The sequence below is a fragment of the Bubalus kerabau genome, chromosome 16 (assembly GCF_029407905.1).
Source record: "Bubalus kerabau isolate K-KA32 ecotype Philippines breed swamp buffalo chromosome 16, PCC_UOA_SB_1v2, whole genome shotgun sequence".
Taxonomy (NCBI): domain Eukaryota; kingdom Metazoa; phylum Chordata; class Mammalia; order Artiodactyla; family Bovidae; genus Bubalus; species Bubalus kerabau.
In genome coordinates this window covers 16,225,784-16,241,514 of record NC_073639.1, presented here as the reverse complement: position 1 = coordinate 16,241,514, position 15,731 = coordinate 16,225,784, and the positions used below count along the sequence as shown (strand labels likewise).

Here is a 15,731-nt window from a genome sequence, read left to right as displayed (position 1 = left end):
CCTGTAACTTCAAGTTTTGTTGTTTTTTTTTTAAACATTTCAGCCTAAAAGAAATCCTGATTAAAAGATCACTTCCAGTGTTGCTTTTTTTTCTTCGAGGGAGTGGGGGAGGGAGGGGTAGTGGCGTTTGCTTTCTGTTAGAAGAGAGAAACAGTGCTTTCCGCTTTGACTCCAAGCACCAACTTCATCTTCGGATTCTGGGATTTGCGCACTCCGGCGCGGTGCGGTTTTCGGTCCTCGCGGGCTGCCGTAGTCACGGAAAGCAATGATTGGCTGAGTCCGAAAAGTGCCTCCGCCTCGGCTATTTCAGTTTCGGTTTCGCCCGGTGGGTCGGCGGAGGCCGGGCTTGTGGGGTGACCGGAGTAAGGGTTCGGATCCCGGCCGCGAGGTGAGCTGCACGGCCGCGCGGGCCATCCGAGGCCTCAGTGTTCCCTCGCCCCGGGTGGAGTTCGGGAGCGGCAGCCCCGGGCCGGGCCGGGAGCGAGCGCGCACTCCGGGGCCATCGGGTGGCGGTTCCGCGCGAGGTGCGGCGCTCAGGCTCGGTCCTCGGCGCCTGCCGTTGCCGGGAGATCGGGGATCGCTGGCGCCCGGATTCCCGATCCCGACCCCGAGAAGCTCTCCCCGAGGGCCGCCTAGATCGCGCGGGGAGGAACGGCAGCGGCCGGGCTTCACCAGGTCTGCTCCCGAGACCGCTCCTGGTGGTTAAGATTCCGCAGGCAGTCCCGACCTGCGCCCGGGGATTCGGCGGGAAGGTGGTACGCTAGGCCAGGCTTCGCCCGGAATTGCCTGGCCTCCGCTGCATCGGCGTGGCTGCGCCTGACCCCCGGGAATTAAAGGCTGCGCTGGCCCAGCTTCCGGAGTTGTCAGATTGGGGATGCCCACGGCTGCTTGGTGTTCAGTCCTATCGCGGCGGCATTCCTGTGCAGTGGTGTGCCTGCGTGGTCAGCATGTATTACCGTGTCTGGAATTGCGATGATGCGGAGATAATACTGAGAGCGATTTGTTCTGTTCTTTCCCCACCCCTTATTAGAGAAAAAATGTAAATACACAAGAGTTTACTGAAGAAAATAGTGTTCACGACACTACAGTCTCAGAATTTTATTCTTGTGTGGGCTGGTTTGTACTTGAGCTAAGGCTGTACCCATTGTATCACTTAACCGTATATTTAGTTTTTCATTTTCACTTAGAAATCATTCCTAAATATCATTTCTAATTTTTGTTTCTTCTTTTTATTGGCTGCCTAAACCATCGTTGTGTAGGTCCTGTAAATTACTTAACTATTACCGACAGCGAGACGTTTAGGGTGTTTGTGGATTTTTGCTTCATTTTAATGTTCCAAACAATACTTTGATAAACCTTTTTTTAAAAAAATATTTAAGTTGATTGCATGTGTGCTTAGTCGCTAGGTCGAGTCAGACCCTTTGCGAACCCCTCCCTGCTCCTCTGTCCTTGGGGTTTTCCAGACAAGAATACTGGAGTGGGTTGCCGTTTTCTTCTCTTGGACTAATTCTGGAAGTGAAGTTATTAGAATAGATACTGTGATCTTACCGGGTCTTTTTAAGTCTTCATACACATGGCCAAATTGTTTGCCAAAAAAGTTTTAGTGATTTCCATCATTCTGACTGTGCCTTTTTCACCAAATGTAATTCTTTTTTACCATATCTACCGGCAAGGTTGAGCCTCTTTGGATTTGTGTGTGTGTGTGTGTGTGTGTGTGTGTGTGTTAGTGATATGTTATGATTCCACTTGCTTGCCTTTGAGCACGTCAGAGGATGTTAGAATGCGTGTATGTGTATTGTTGGAGTTACTGCATCGGCCTTGACTGAATGTTAGAGCCGGATGATCCCTTAAGCGATAGTCTGTCTTAAGTGATCTTCTGGCATAACTCCCTTATTTTACAAATGAAGAACCCCAGGGCCTGGAGAGGTGGAATGGTGAATAATCCAAGCACACTGCTAATTAAGTAGCAGAGCTGGGATTACAACTCAGGTTTCCCACATCCCAAGCGTGTAGTCTTTACACATGCGGTGTTGCACTGCGCAGTGACATACTCAGGATTAGAATTGAAAGATACTTACGCCCCTGGATTACTCGGTTGTTTTATTTACTTCTTTTTATTGTAGTTGATTTACAATATTGTGTTAGTTTCAGTTGTACAACAAAGTAATTCGGCTTTATACATGTATGTATGTAATAGATGTATATATATATATAAGTGTAATATTTTACATGTATGTATATATTTCCATAGTCTACTGTTTTAGAATTGTGCCACATAACAGAGATTGTAATCCTGAGTGATCTGTAGCACTGAAAAATGGGACTTTTCATGGCCAGGACTAGAAATTCATTATTTAGAGTCACCGTCCCTTCAAGGTTTTTTTGAAGGTTGTTTTTAGATTCTTTATATGTTGGAATAAAATATCTAATAAGTTACAATTTATACTCTGACACATGGTTAATACTTCATTGTTGGTTTTCATCTGTTAACCCTTGAAGATGTTTTAAAACTTTTTGTTGCTTTAAGATCAGAGAACAATGGTGAGAATGGCAATCCATTCCAGTATTCTTGCCCGGGAAATCCCATGGACAGGGAAACCTGATGGACTACAGTCCATGGGTTTGCAAAAGAGTTGGACACGAGTTAGTGACTAAACAGCAAGGACAACTCTCCACAACAGAGGCAGGGGCTGGGTGTGCTAGACACCCCAGGATGGAGCTGAAAGTGGGGCCCTTTCCCTAGCCAATAAAATTCCAGGTGTTCACAGAGCCAGACAATCAGTATGTTGCAAATACACAACTTTTTTAATTTTTTTTTTTGGCGAAAGGCGCTCTGGATGTGCAGAGGGCCAAGTCAGCGTGGCCCCTAAGAGAGCAGGGAGGAAGGTCGCCCCTTGTGGGTGGGAAGGAGGGGTTGGTTTGAGCCTTCAGAGAGGGTCATGTATCCACTGTCTGGAAAGGGAAATCCATGGAGAGCTGTTTTTCACCGTGTCTTCTGCCCTCCCTGACACTCTCGTATTAGTCTACAGCTGTGTTTACTTGGGTTGTAGTACTAGGTTTCACTGCAGTTTTTTCCTTTGCAATCTTTTTTCCACCCTAAACTGTAAATGGGGGAAATTTTACAGTGAACATTGCCAAGAAACAAGGAGTTGGATGTCTTTGCTCAATGACATAACTCAGTCAAATTAAATATATATATATTTTTCCGTTTGACCATTTTTATATATCTCCACAGGCTTAATTTATAATCCTTTGTCACTTTAGGTATCCACCCTCCCCCCAACCCAGTGCTGTGTGTGTGTTAGTTGCTCAGTTGTGTCCAACTCTTTGTGACCCCACGGACTGTAGCCTGCTAGGTTCCTCTGTCCATGAAATTCTCCATGCAAGAATACTGGAGTGGGTTGCCATTCCCTTCTCCAGGGGATCATCCCAACCCAGGGATCAAACCCAGATTCTTTATCTTCTGAGCCACCATGGAAGGCCCCGCCCCTCCCCTGTGTTGCTGCTCTCCAAATAGACCTCACACTGTGTCTCTGGCCATTCCCCAGGTTTAACAAGAGCATCTTGACTTATTCAGAAGGGCAGCTGTACCTCTGAAAGTGCCCCGGCTTTAGGATCAAGCCTTAGCTCTGCTCACCACCTCCCAGGGTTACTCTGTGAATTGCTCAGGAATCTCACGTGGCCTGGCACCCAGTGGGATGAACATAGTTTGGTTCTTCACCCTGCTCCCCATTCTTCTACCTGAAAAAATCTCTGCCAGGGCAGTCAGCAGATGTTCTCATACCAGACCTCTCAGGAGCTTCTGCTGGGAAATATACTGCTTTTGATTTAATAGCCATTTATGAGAGTAGGTCGTTTAAAACAAGCCTGAGTAGGAGTCGGGAGGGAGAGTAGGCCTAGAGGGTGATTACGGCTTTAATTTTGAACAGAAATTTTATCAAGGTGACCCTGAAGCAAGGAAGCCTTTTTCCTCTTACGTGTTTATGGTTCAAGAGGCTTTTTTCTTCCTTCAGAAACAGAACTGTTCCTTCTGCCTTATCCAATTTAAAAGATGAAAACTTAAAATTACGTGAGCCAAGTCATGGGAAAAATTGTGGTGTCGAGACCAATTTACTCACACAAAATGGATTTATGGACGAGTCGTTAAGTAACCAAGAGTACCACGGAAGCCTAATGAAGACGAATGTAAAAGATACACTTGCCCAAAGTGATGGATAAAATGTGTTTGAGCAACCATCCTCTTTACAAAGAACTTTAAAAAAATTTTTTTTTTCTAAAAGATTTAGCACAATATTGATGTTCTGGGGAGTAGGTGAGTACTAGTCTCTTCTTTTACATGACTTCCAGTCTTTTGAGGGAGAAAAAATTCATTTAGAAAAAAAATAAGGTATATGAAAGAGAATAAATAATGACAGGTAACCAAGTAGGGGGAGGAAATGGCAACCCACTCCAGTATTCTTGCCTGGGAAATCCCATGGGCAGAGGAGCCTGGTGGGCCACAGTCCACGGGGTCACAAAAGAGCTGGACATAATATAGCGACTAGACAACAACCGCCAGATGGTAAACTGTGATGCCAGGACTCAGTGAGAGGGCCTGTCTGCAATCTGTATTCGATCAGATCTCTGCTTCAAAGCTTCCCAGGGTCTCCATCACTGACACAAGTATTTCCCATGCTGCCCAGTTTAGAAGAGTCCTCTAGGCTTTGGCACAGATTCCTGGGTCCCGCCCCAGCATTACTGAGTCAGGATATCCACGTGATGTGGGTGATCCACGTGTGGCCCTGACCTGCAGGCTTGTCGTGGTCAGCCTGACTTGCCCTGCTCCTGCATTGGTGGCCCTGCTCCCGTCTGCAGCTGCTGCTTGTCCTCCAGGCATAGGGGAGCATTTTCCCTTCAAACTCAAACACTGTCCGATGCCTTTGCTCAGATTTCTCTCCTTTTAGGCTGCTGCTGCTAAGTCGCTTCAGTTGCGTCCGACTCTGTGCGACCCCATAGACAGCACCAGGCTCCACTGCCTCTGGGATTCTCCAGGCAAGAACACTGGAGTGGGTTGCCGTTTCCTTCTCCAATGCATGAAAGTGAAAAGTGAAAGTGAAATTGCTCAGTCGTGTCCGACTCGTAGCAACACCATGGACTGCAGCCTACCAGGCTCCTCCGTCCATGGGATTTTCCAGGCAAGAGTACTGGAGTGGGGTGCCATTGCCTTCTCTGCCTTTTAGGCTGGTGATTCCTTTTACTCCATACTCAGCTCAGGTTCACCCCCAGGAATCTTTCTTTGATCTGCCAGGCCTGGGCTAAATGAGTCTTCTCTATGTGCTATTCCCTGGATAATTTTATCCAAATACATACGACTTTGAAAAGCTTCTCCAGTACTTTCCAGGTGGTCCAGCAGTTAAGACTCTGGGCTCCCAGTGCAGGGGGCTGGGATTCGATCCCAGGTCAGGGAACTAAATTCCACATACTGCAACTAAAGGTCCCGCATGCCACAGCTAAGACCCAGAGCAACCAAATAAATACATAAATAAAAAGAAATAAATATTAAAAAAAAAAAAAACAAAAACGAGAGAAACCCTCCTTTTGCATGTTTCTGCCCCCTTTGGAGTGTCAACTCTTACTGGTATTATGTCCCCAGTTGGTGTCGCATAAAAATCTGAAGTGTTGAATGCCTTCAAGAAGTGATCAGTGTTAATTGGGGTAAAGATGAGGCTTTATGGCAGAACTTAGAAGGCAAGGAAAGACAGTAACATTTTAAAAATAATATCAGTTGGTCAAACTATCAGTCTAGGTTAAAATTTATCTTTAACTTTTTTTTTTAAGAAATGAAAAATTTTATTTGAGTCAAATTATAGGGTCATAACCCAAGAAGAGCATCTCAGAAAGCAATGAGAACTTTTCTCTATTGACTTTTAACTTCAGACAAGGTAGTTAATAGATTTTCATGTCAGAATGCATCTTAGTGAGGTTTTTAAGCAGAAAACGAACAACTAGTTTTCTGTCAATATTGTAGATGAAGAAGCTGACATAATGGGATTTAGCATCTGACAGGAAATGAGCTTAAGACTCAATGAGTGAGTCTCTATGGGGCCTTCAGCCCCTCAGCCGCAGAACAATGCATGTTCCATAGAGAAATAAGACACTTTATAGATAAATGGGAAGATTTATTTATTTTTACTAAACTCACTAAAGGTACTGAATCTGCTACAGTATTTACTTTGTAATTTTTTTTTTCTTGGGCTCAAAATAGCATAAATAACTTTGTTATGTGGCCTGAGTCATGAATGAATAGTGATTGTCCTGATTAGTAATTGAAATGTCAGTTATCTGTTGAGCCTGTGTAGCTAAAAAAATAAACTGGCAATTCAATGGAAAAGGTAAGATTTACTGAGCAAAATAATTAGTTGATCACATTAAAAAAAAAATCCTTCACCCTTGAGGAGGTGGAATGGATGATGGATGGGCCAAGTACCAGCCCCAAATTCAAGAATAGTTTTTGAAATTTGTATTTTATTTAATTTGATATGTTTTTTTTTTTGGTTAAAGAAAATTATTTTACTTCGGTTACAATAACTTTTTGCTCACACTCTTAAACAAGAGGGTTTCCCCAGTAGCTCAGCTGGTAAGGAATTTGCTTGCAATGCAGGAGATCTTGATTCCTGGGTCAGGAAGAACCCCTGGAGAAGGAATAGGCTACCCACTCCAGTATTCTTGGACTTCCCTAGTGGCTCAGATGGTAAAGAATCTGCCTGCAATGTGGGAGATTGGGTTCAATCCCTGGGTTGGGAAGATTCCCCTGGAGGAGGGCATGGCAACCCACTCCAGTATTCTTGCCTGGAGAACCCCCAGAGACACAGGAGCGAGGTTGCAAAGAGTCAGGCATGACTGAGAACTAAGCAAAATCACTTTGTGCTTATGCTCTTAAACAAGAGTTTAAGTTCTTCTAGACTCTAAAATCTGTAAGATGAGAGCCTGTGTGTACGTTTTTTGAATTCTCTTGCAGAGTGTGTCCATAAAAATTGTTAAACAAGGAAGAGTCAATAAAATCTAGCATTCTAGCTTGTCCAGGCTGCTCCTGAGTCTACATTGATTCATGCTGAGAAAAGCCTCCATATAGTGATCTTCAGCCTGAATTCAGATCATTTGAGTGGAGAGACTTGGAGTGAAATAAGTAGTACTATTAATGGGAGAATGGTTAATGAAAAGTTTTGATTGAAAACACAAAATCCAACACAAGTTCTTGAGGCAAGTCCTTCATGCATTGTACCCATGCTTTTTTCAGTGTGATGCTATATAGCTACTGGATACAAGTGATATTGAATATGACTGAAACAGAAGAATCAATTTCCCAAGTTTTGCTTAAGTAACTGCAGCTTTGTTATATTTGTTTACCGAAGTATTTTGAAAGCAGGGACTTATAAAACAGGATGAATTTTTATTAAAAAATATATTAAAGGTGCGATGGGTAGCTATGTATGTCTGTGATTGATTTGGGTGTATAATGCTGTTTCCCTACTTCAGACCCCTATTATACTGGATTTGTAAGATTTTTTTCTTTGTCATGGAGAGTTTATTTGCTATAATAGGATAAATAGAAATCTTTGGCTACATTAGCAGCTTTCAGGAGGCAACATAAAGATGTGATTAAGACATGGGCTGGCCTACTTACTAGCTATGTGACCTTGAACAGGCTGTTTAGACCTTTCTGTCTCTAGTCATCTGTAAAATGAGGTTAAAACAACACCTACCTCTGAGCGCTAAGTGGATTAATACATGTGAAGTGCTTACATAAGTGCTGGCCTGTAGTACATTCAAATATTAGCTTTCAATTATAATTCTCTCTAGAGATACTGTTTTGACATCAGTTGTTGTAAATATTCTATAAACAGTGGCTTTAAAACATGACTGATTCAAACTTGGACGTTGATTTTGCCACATTTGGGGCACTTTTATTTCATCTTTCTGGGCCTTTATTTTCATCAGCAAAATGGGGATTTTAAAACCTTCCCAGGGTTCTTGTAAAGATGACATTTGAGGTTCCGAAGGATCGTAGCAGAGCACTCAGCATAAAACAAGTGTTGGGTGAGTGGTGGGAATGGGTATATTGACTGCGCGGGAAGGGAGGGGACAAGTGATTAGGAACAGGGACTCCGGTAACCCGGGGCTGTTCTGTGATGAGGCTGTGGATGAGGTAATGTGTATAAACACTTAGCTTAGGATCTGGCTTCTGGAAGGTACTGGTTAGCTGTCTTGTTAAGGGCGTGGTGGGGGAGTAATGTTGATTCTGCACATGTGGTCCTTTGACGCTTGATTTCCTATAAATACCCTAAGGGCTTCCTGTTTTGTTCTGTTTTGGGTTTTTTTCCGCTGACTAATTAACTTCCGGCATTGCCTTCATTGCCCCTTTTCAGATTTCTGATCAGGATTGTTAAAATGAGTCTTCGGAAGCAAACACCCAGTGACTTCCTGAAGCAAATCATTGGGCGACCAGTTGTGGTGAAATTAAATTCGGGAGTGGATTATCGAGGTAAGATTTCGGTGCTTCATCCTTACTGGTGTTTGCTAAAGAAGTAACAAAGTACCCAGTAGACCAAAAAAGCCTTGGTTGTCAACAGATTTTACGCCCACTTCTTTTCCTACCCCGGAGACAGTTCATTTTAGAGAGATAACTGACCACAGAGCGTATGTCTGTGATTTCTGGCCGGATCTGGGGCTCCTGTCTCTCCTTTGGGATTCGTGTGCCTGTGTCCCTGGCGATAGCCAGGCTTGAGTAACTGGATTCTGAAGAACTTGGCCCAGTCACATTTGTTTTTATGGAAGTAGTCAAGATTGGCGAGCAGCTATTTAGGCAGTATCATTTTATAGTGTGAACTTCCCACTCACGAAATGCGTGGGGTGTCCAAAGACATCTTTTTGTTCTTGGAGAGAATGAAGTGCCCTTTTTAAGAGGCTCTGACACCACTGAAACTAACTGTGGAAGAAAGGTATCCAGTTTCATTTTCTGAAATAACTAAATTCCTAATCTTCCAAAATTAAGATATGTTAAATTACTGGGAATATTTCACAGTTGTAGATAGCTAATTCATTAGCAGAGTTTTAAAGCTTTTTCTTGATCACTCTCCTGAATAATGATCCTAGTCTCTTGAGATTTTTCCACTTTCCACACATGCAAAACTTAATTTTATTGAGAGATTACTATGGGTCCAGTGTGCATGAATCACTTTAATTTTTATCTTGTCATCACGTAAATCCTTTTGAGATCTCTGTTGATTATCCCCACCTAGTAAGGGAGGAGCTAGGACTCAGACTCAAGCTTGACTCAAAAGCCTTGTTAAGAAATACTCTGCTGTCTATGTATTAGTTTCTGAACATTAATAACATATCTCCAGTGTAATTTGATTTTTGTAATGGAATTAGAGACTTTATACTGAATGGTGGTGGTTTAGTCACTAAGTTGTATCTGACTCTTGGGACCCTATGGACTGTAGCCCTCCAGGCTCCTCTGTCCGTGGCACTCTCCAGGCAAGAATACTGGAGTGAGTTGCCATTTCCTTCTTCAGGAGATCTTCCTCACCCAGGGATCAAACCTGCGTCCCCTGCATTGGTAGGCGGGTTCTTTACCCTGATCCACCAGGGAAGCCTGTACATAGAAGAAAGCTGCTGCTGCTAAGTGGCTTCAGTCGTGTCCGACTCTGTGCGACCCCATAGACGGCAGCCCACCAGGCTCCCCCATCTCTGGGATTCTCCAGGCAAGAACACTGGAGTGGGTTGCCATTTCCTTCTCCAATGCATCAAAGTGAAAAGTGAAAGTGAAGTCTCAGTCGCATCCGACTCCTAGTGACCCCATGGACTGCAGCCTACCAGGCTCCTCCATCCATGGGATTTTCCAGGCAAGAGTACTGGAGTGGGTTGCCATTGCCTTCTCTGAGAAGAAAGCTAAATCTCCCCAAATTCCACCGTCCAGAGATAATCAGCCTTACCCACTTGGATCTGTCTCCATAGAAGCATAGTTTTACATAAGTGGGATCAGTTGTATGTGCATTCTGGTCTTTTTTTTTTTAACATTAGAAAAATGCCTTCAGTTCTCTCATGATACAGACAGTTGAATGGCTGCAGAGGAGTACCATGAGTGTATGGACCACGGTTTTATTTTTGTGGGCTAGGGCTAGGGTCTCAGAGTCAGAGAGGGTACCAACTGGCCCCTATCAGAGCAGATGGTTTATTCTTGTCTGTGTTCTTCTCAATTCTTGGGTTAGCCTTGCTTTCGACTTTTCCATTCTAGTTCCACAAGTAATAACTCCTTTCATTTATATTTCTTTGATTAGTAAGTTACAGCAACCTTTCATATGGGTATTAACTGTAATTTTTCTCCTTTTATGAATGTCTGGCCATGGCTTCTATATATTAGAAGAAAATGTACACTATTTAGGGCATCCTATAAAGAATGTGGTTAAATAAAAATGGTGGGGGAGAAGCCAGCTCTCTGTCAATTTCCTTTCAACCTTGTTAGATTAAAATACAGGAGAGGATCATATTTATAACCTCTAGGAAGCTTTTTCTTAAAAAAAAACAAAAACAAAAACCCTTTGCTGTGAGAATATTTTTATTAGAAGGGAAGATTTTATTTTAAATGCTTTTAATTAATTTTCAAACATTTATGTAGCTTGTCTCAGAAGTTTCTTGCTCACTTATGACCGTGGTTTAGATATAGCAAGAAAGAAACCATAAAGTTGTAGCTTCAGCTTTCTTCTGATAGGAAATAATTATTAATTATTCCCAATCCATGCTGATGTTTTGAAAGTTCGCAGCCTGTAGGAGGGTTTGTTAGCTTACTGTCTTGGGCTCTTATCACAGACACACACAGTTTTGAAAAGAAACTTTTTGTTGAGAGGATAATGGGGGCAAAGGCAGAGAGTGAGGAGCATATTAACGAAATTGAGGCTAAATGGAACTGTCGACTTGGTTAATCGAATCAAGTTTGTAGTATTTGTTTTTACTTAAATTGTCTTTCTGGAAAATGCTACTTGAAATTAGAAACTCAGAAGTCAGTGGTTTACATATCTTAGTCTTTTTAAATGAAGGATCATCAGATCAAATCTTGCAAAATTGCTGCCATGTTAACACAGTGGAAAAGATTCACTTGAACAATTTCCTAAAAAGCCTGGGATGTTTTGGTAGTTTTTCTGTATCTGTCCGGATTGGGAAAGATTCTGCATGGAGCGGCAGGGAGAGGGGTGTGCTGTGAAGCAGCGTGGGGCCTGCGCACTCACGTCGCGCTTCACCAGGAGTCCCAGCGTGAAGATGTTCTTTCAGGACACCTGTTGTCTCCTCTTCTCCATTATTTTAACACGTTGTGGAGACTTCCTTTTAACCCTGGACCACTTTCATCTGCTGCACGGGATGTTGTGACAGAACGAGATAAACTGGCCAGAGCCATATTTCCCTTAGTGGCCGAAGTCAGAAATGCCATGCCTGGGGGCGTGAGGAGGCGTGGCTCGTGCTCATTTGTTCGTGCCTAACTGCCTGTTCCTGTCTTTAGTTGTCAAAGAATGGGATTTTACTTGGAATATTCTTTCTGTGTTGCTTTTGTGAAGGTTTTAAAAGTTTGCCATTGTTGCCATGCATCCATTGAGGAAGGCAGCAGCTCCTTGTCTTTGCTGCCAGCAGTTGTGGGTATGCGATGGCCTTGGTGCTGTACGGGCCTTAGCCTCCATTCAGACCGAGAGAAAGCCAAGACTTTTTGTGCTTCCCTCTATTGAGTTGCGTTTACAGTGTGAATTTTTATATTAAGCATGTAAGAGCTAATGAATGAAGAGATTGTCAGCTCTCAGGTATACCCTGTAATTTTCAACTCTTTTGCTTTGTGTGTCTCCTCTTTGAATCCGTCTGCAGGGGTCCTGGCTTGCCTGGATGGCTACATGAATATAGCCTTGGAGCAGACAGAGGAGTATGTAAATGGACAGCTGAAGAATAAGTACGGGGATGCATTTATCCGAGGAAACAATGGTAACAGCCCTTCACTCTATAGTTGTATAGCATCCACAATAGGTCTCTTTCTTTATAATCAGATCACCAGCAGGTTTCTGGATAATTCAGTTTTAGTTTTGCTTTGTTGGTTTTTAAATTCTAATTTCCTGTAAAATCTTTGCTGTGGCCATTTTTTCTTTTAGATGCTTCACGGCATTTTGGAACTGGAAATTCTCTTCTTCCCTCCCTGTGCTTGACGAGGGCCTCGGTACACTGGCGCTGAGCTCTGTTCTCGGATACAATGCGTTATATTCCCCCAACGCCGTCTCTCACCTGGCGGTGGGAACTCTGGCTCTGAGAATGGCCGGTATTTCCCTGCTACCTTTGGTTTGCATCATTTGACAGTTAACTTGTCCTGTTTCTCTGTCAAGCTTTGAAATGCCTTTCTTGTCGGAGATTTGAATCCCTTAGTTTGGCAAAGATGACAATAGAGGAAATATGGCTCTGAAGGTACTCAAGGGAAGACATCAAAACTGGGGATTTATCCTTTGACCCATCCCTGCTTTTTGGTGTCATCTCCCAAATGGAGTTCTGCGACTCTTGATTTCTGTTTTTTTTATTATTGTGCATCCTCCAGTTCTGGATAAGTTCTTCCACCTCCTTACAATTGGATCTCTTTGCTGTGAACTAAACATCCTGACTTTTATGGTAGATATTCTGTCTCCTGTCTATACAGTACCATATTGCTTCACATTATGTCTTCATTTTATTTTATTTAAAAATTGGTTATTAAAGTAGTTGACTTACAGTATTGTGTTTCTGGTGTATAGCAAAGTGATTCAGTTATATACATACACACACACACAGACACACACATATACACACACACACACACATATATATAACTGAATGTATATATATTATTTTAAGATTTTTTTCCATTATAGTTTATAAAATTGAATATAATTCCCTGTCCTCTACAGTAGGACCTTGTGGTTTATCTGCATTTGTTGTTGTTGTTCAGTGGTTCAGTTGTGTCTTCTTTGCGACTTCATGGACTGCAGCACACCAGGCTTCCCTGTCCTTCACCGTCTCCTGGAGTTTGCTTAAATTCATGTCCATTGAGTTGGTGATGCTATCTAATCATCTTGTCCTCTGCATCCCCTTCTCCTTTTGCCTTCAATCTTTCCCAGCATGAGGGTCTTTTCCAATGACTCGGCTCTTCCCATCAGGTGGCCAGAGTTTGGAGCTTCAGTTTCAGCATCAGTCCCTCCAATGAGTATTCAGGGTTGATTTCCTTTAGAATTGATTGGTTTGATCTCCTTGCAGTCCAAGGGACTCTCAGGAGTCTCTTCCAACACCACAGTTCAAAAGCATCAATTCTTTGGTGCTCAGCCTTCTTAATGGTCTTACTCTTAAGTCTGTTCATGACTACTGGAAAAGCATAGCTTTGACTATACGGACCTATATATAAATAAAAACTATATAGAGAGATATCTACATAAAGATAAAACTATATGTCTCTCTATATAGTTTTTATCTATGTATAGTAGTTTATATCTGCTATTCCTAAACTCCTAATTTATCTGTTCCCACTTCCTCTGTGGTAATCATGAGCTTGTTTTCGGTATCTGCTTCTGTTTTGTAAATAAGTTCATTTGTATCATTTTTTTAGATTCCACATATAAGTGATACCATATGATATTTCTTTTTCTCTATCTGACTTACTGCACTTAGTATGATAATTTCTGGGTCCATGCATGTTGCTGCAAGTGGCATTATTTTGTTCTTTTTTATGGCTGAGTAATATTCCATTGTATAATATTCCATGTACCCTTCTTTATCCATCTGTCTGTCATCTGTCAGTGGACACTTAATGTTGCTTTTATGTCTTGACTCTAGTAAATAGTGTTGCTATAAACATTTGGGTCACATTGTATCTTCCCTTTTTAGTTCTTCCAGTGTGAAGAAGAATAGGCCTCCTATCTTTAATATTGTTTTTATTTGACTCTTTCCACTCACGGAGAAATGTTAATGATCTTTCCTCATCTCAAGACAGCTGATAACAGCAGTCAGCTGTGGGTTCTGTGAGAGGTGATAAGGTCGATCCTGTCACATAACACTCTACATCTCAAACTTGGCCAGTTTCCTTGGGGTGTTTCCACTGTCCTTCTGATGCTTTCCTTTATGTAACCTTTTCCATGGGGTAATTAGTGGTGGTTAGTTATCTTTAGACTCCATAATTCACATCCTAGGCTCTTAAAGAGGATCCTGGCTTATCTGATTAATCTGTACCATATCCTTTGATCAAGATAGCTGTCAATGTTCACTTTGTACAAAGCTGTCAGAATTGGGGTAGGTGCCAGAGTGGAAGGGGTGGTAACCCCTGGTGGAAACTTGCCTCCTGTGAGCCAGCCGTCCAGGGCGGTCTAGTTCAGATGTGCCACACATACCCTAAAGAGTTTGTGTGGGTGGTCACGAGAGGACTAGCTGAGTAAGACTTTGGATAACACCAAAGGTTGACCCTTTACAGGGAACTCAGAAGAAGGACTTTGGTGTCTTTAACAAAAATTTAAAACTCTTCAGCTGTTGTTTACCCTGATGTAACTTTAAAAAAGTAAACAGGAAGTTTAGTGATTATATTGAAAAGACGGATGAAACTAAGTGTTTTTAGTCTGAAGTCTGGCCTGGTAGATTTACTAATATTTTTTGACTACAAGCATAATTGTTATACCTGCAATTTATAAATCATTCTAAGATTCCAGAGACTTTCACATACATTTTATTTTATCCCCTTGTTCATGATTTGCAAGTCTAGCCAGACATATGGCTAAGACCAGAACACAGTCCTCTGAGACATCAAACCCAGGTCTCAAATCATAAAATTAGCCTTACAGTAGTTCTAGAACTTACTGTGTGGTTTGAAGATTACTTTGAAACTTGCAGAGGTATCAGGCTGAAGTCTGTGTGCCGTTAAAACTGGCTGTTATGATACTTAAGAGCAGTTTTTTTCAGTTTGTTCATTTTTTTCTTTTCAGTGTTGTATATAAGTACACAGAAGAGGAGGATGTGAAGACACCAAGACAACAGTACTTTTCATACCGAGATATATTTTTTATCAAGTTTTTTGTTTCTTCTGTCATATAATTTTTCGTGTTTTGTAATAGTTGGTGATTTTTCACTGACACATGATGGAGATAAATGTGTAAAATTGTGGATTTAATTGTAAAGAGTTCTTTCATATTTAAGTTGCAGTCATTTTCTTTTACCTCTGTCAGAAAGCAAAAAGTTTTTTTTTTTTTTAAGTGGAAAGAAAATTTTTTTCTTCCTACACGGAAGTTTTCAAGCAACGCCATTTGATCTGACTGCTTTGCCTGTGGGACTGACCGAAATAATGGGCGTGAGGCTAATAAAACACTGTAGAGACGGCCTTCTCGTGTCCTCTCATGTTTGCCGTGCAGGGTGCTCGAGGGAAGACGTGCCACCAGGCGTCTGGTCTCAGGTCTGAGGCTGCATAGTTTCCCCAAGACCAGACGCTCAGCCTCTGCTCCACCACCTTGATAGGAAATAGAATTGGGGGTCTCATAGTGGTGCTTCCACAAAAGGAGTGGGGCAGTTCTGAGGGCTGCAGCCTACCAGGCAGGTGGAAACACTCTGATGCCAAGCCTGTGCACAGTCATTTTGCATCTTTTGGATGCTGTTCACCGGGTGGGTTTTCTTGCTCCCTTTTCGGAAGCTGGACTCCCACGCCGTCCTCTCATTTTGGGAAC

General features: G+C 42.4%; 1 protein-coding gene across 5 annotated transcripts; it reads left to right on the top strand.

Annotated features, from left to right (window-relative positions):
- Positions 1-250: 250 nt before the first annotated feature.
- LSM6 (LSM6 homolog, U6 small nuclear RNA and mRNA degradation associated) lies at positions 251-15,391 on the top strand. Of its 5 annotated transcripts, none has more exons than XM_055550137.1 (4): positions 251-388; positions 8,406-8,521; positions 11,887-12,000; positions 12,165-12,737. In XM_055550137.1, the coding sequence occupies exons 2-4, from the start codon at positions 8,428-8,430 to the stop codon at positions 12,242-12,244; spliced, it is 288 nt and encodes a 95-aa protein (XP_055406112.1). In that variant the 5' UTR covers positions 251-388; positions 8,406-8,427; the 3' UTR covers positions 12,245-12,737. The 5 variants fall into 5 exon arrangements, with proteins under 5 accessions (XP_055406112.1, XP_055406114.1, XP_055406113.1 ...); XM_055550139.1 differs by lacking the exon at positions 251-388 and adding an exon at positions 4,078-4,312 and having other exon boundaries at positions 12,165-12,748; XM_055550138.1 differs by lacking the exon at positions 251-388 and adding an exon at positions 7,821-8,076 and having other exon boundaries at positions 12,165-12,748.
- Positions 15,392-15,731: the final 340 nt, after the last annotated feature.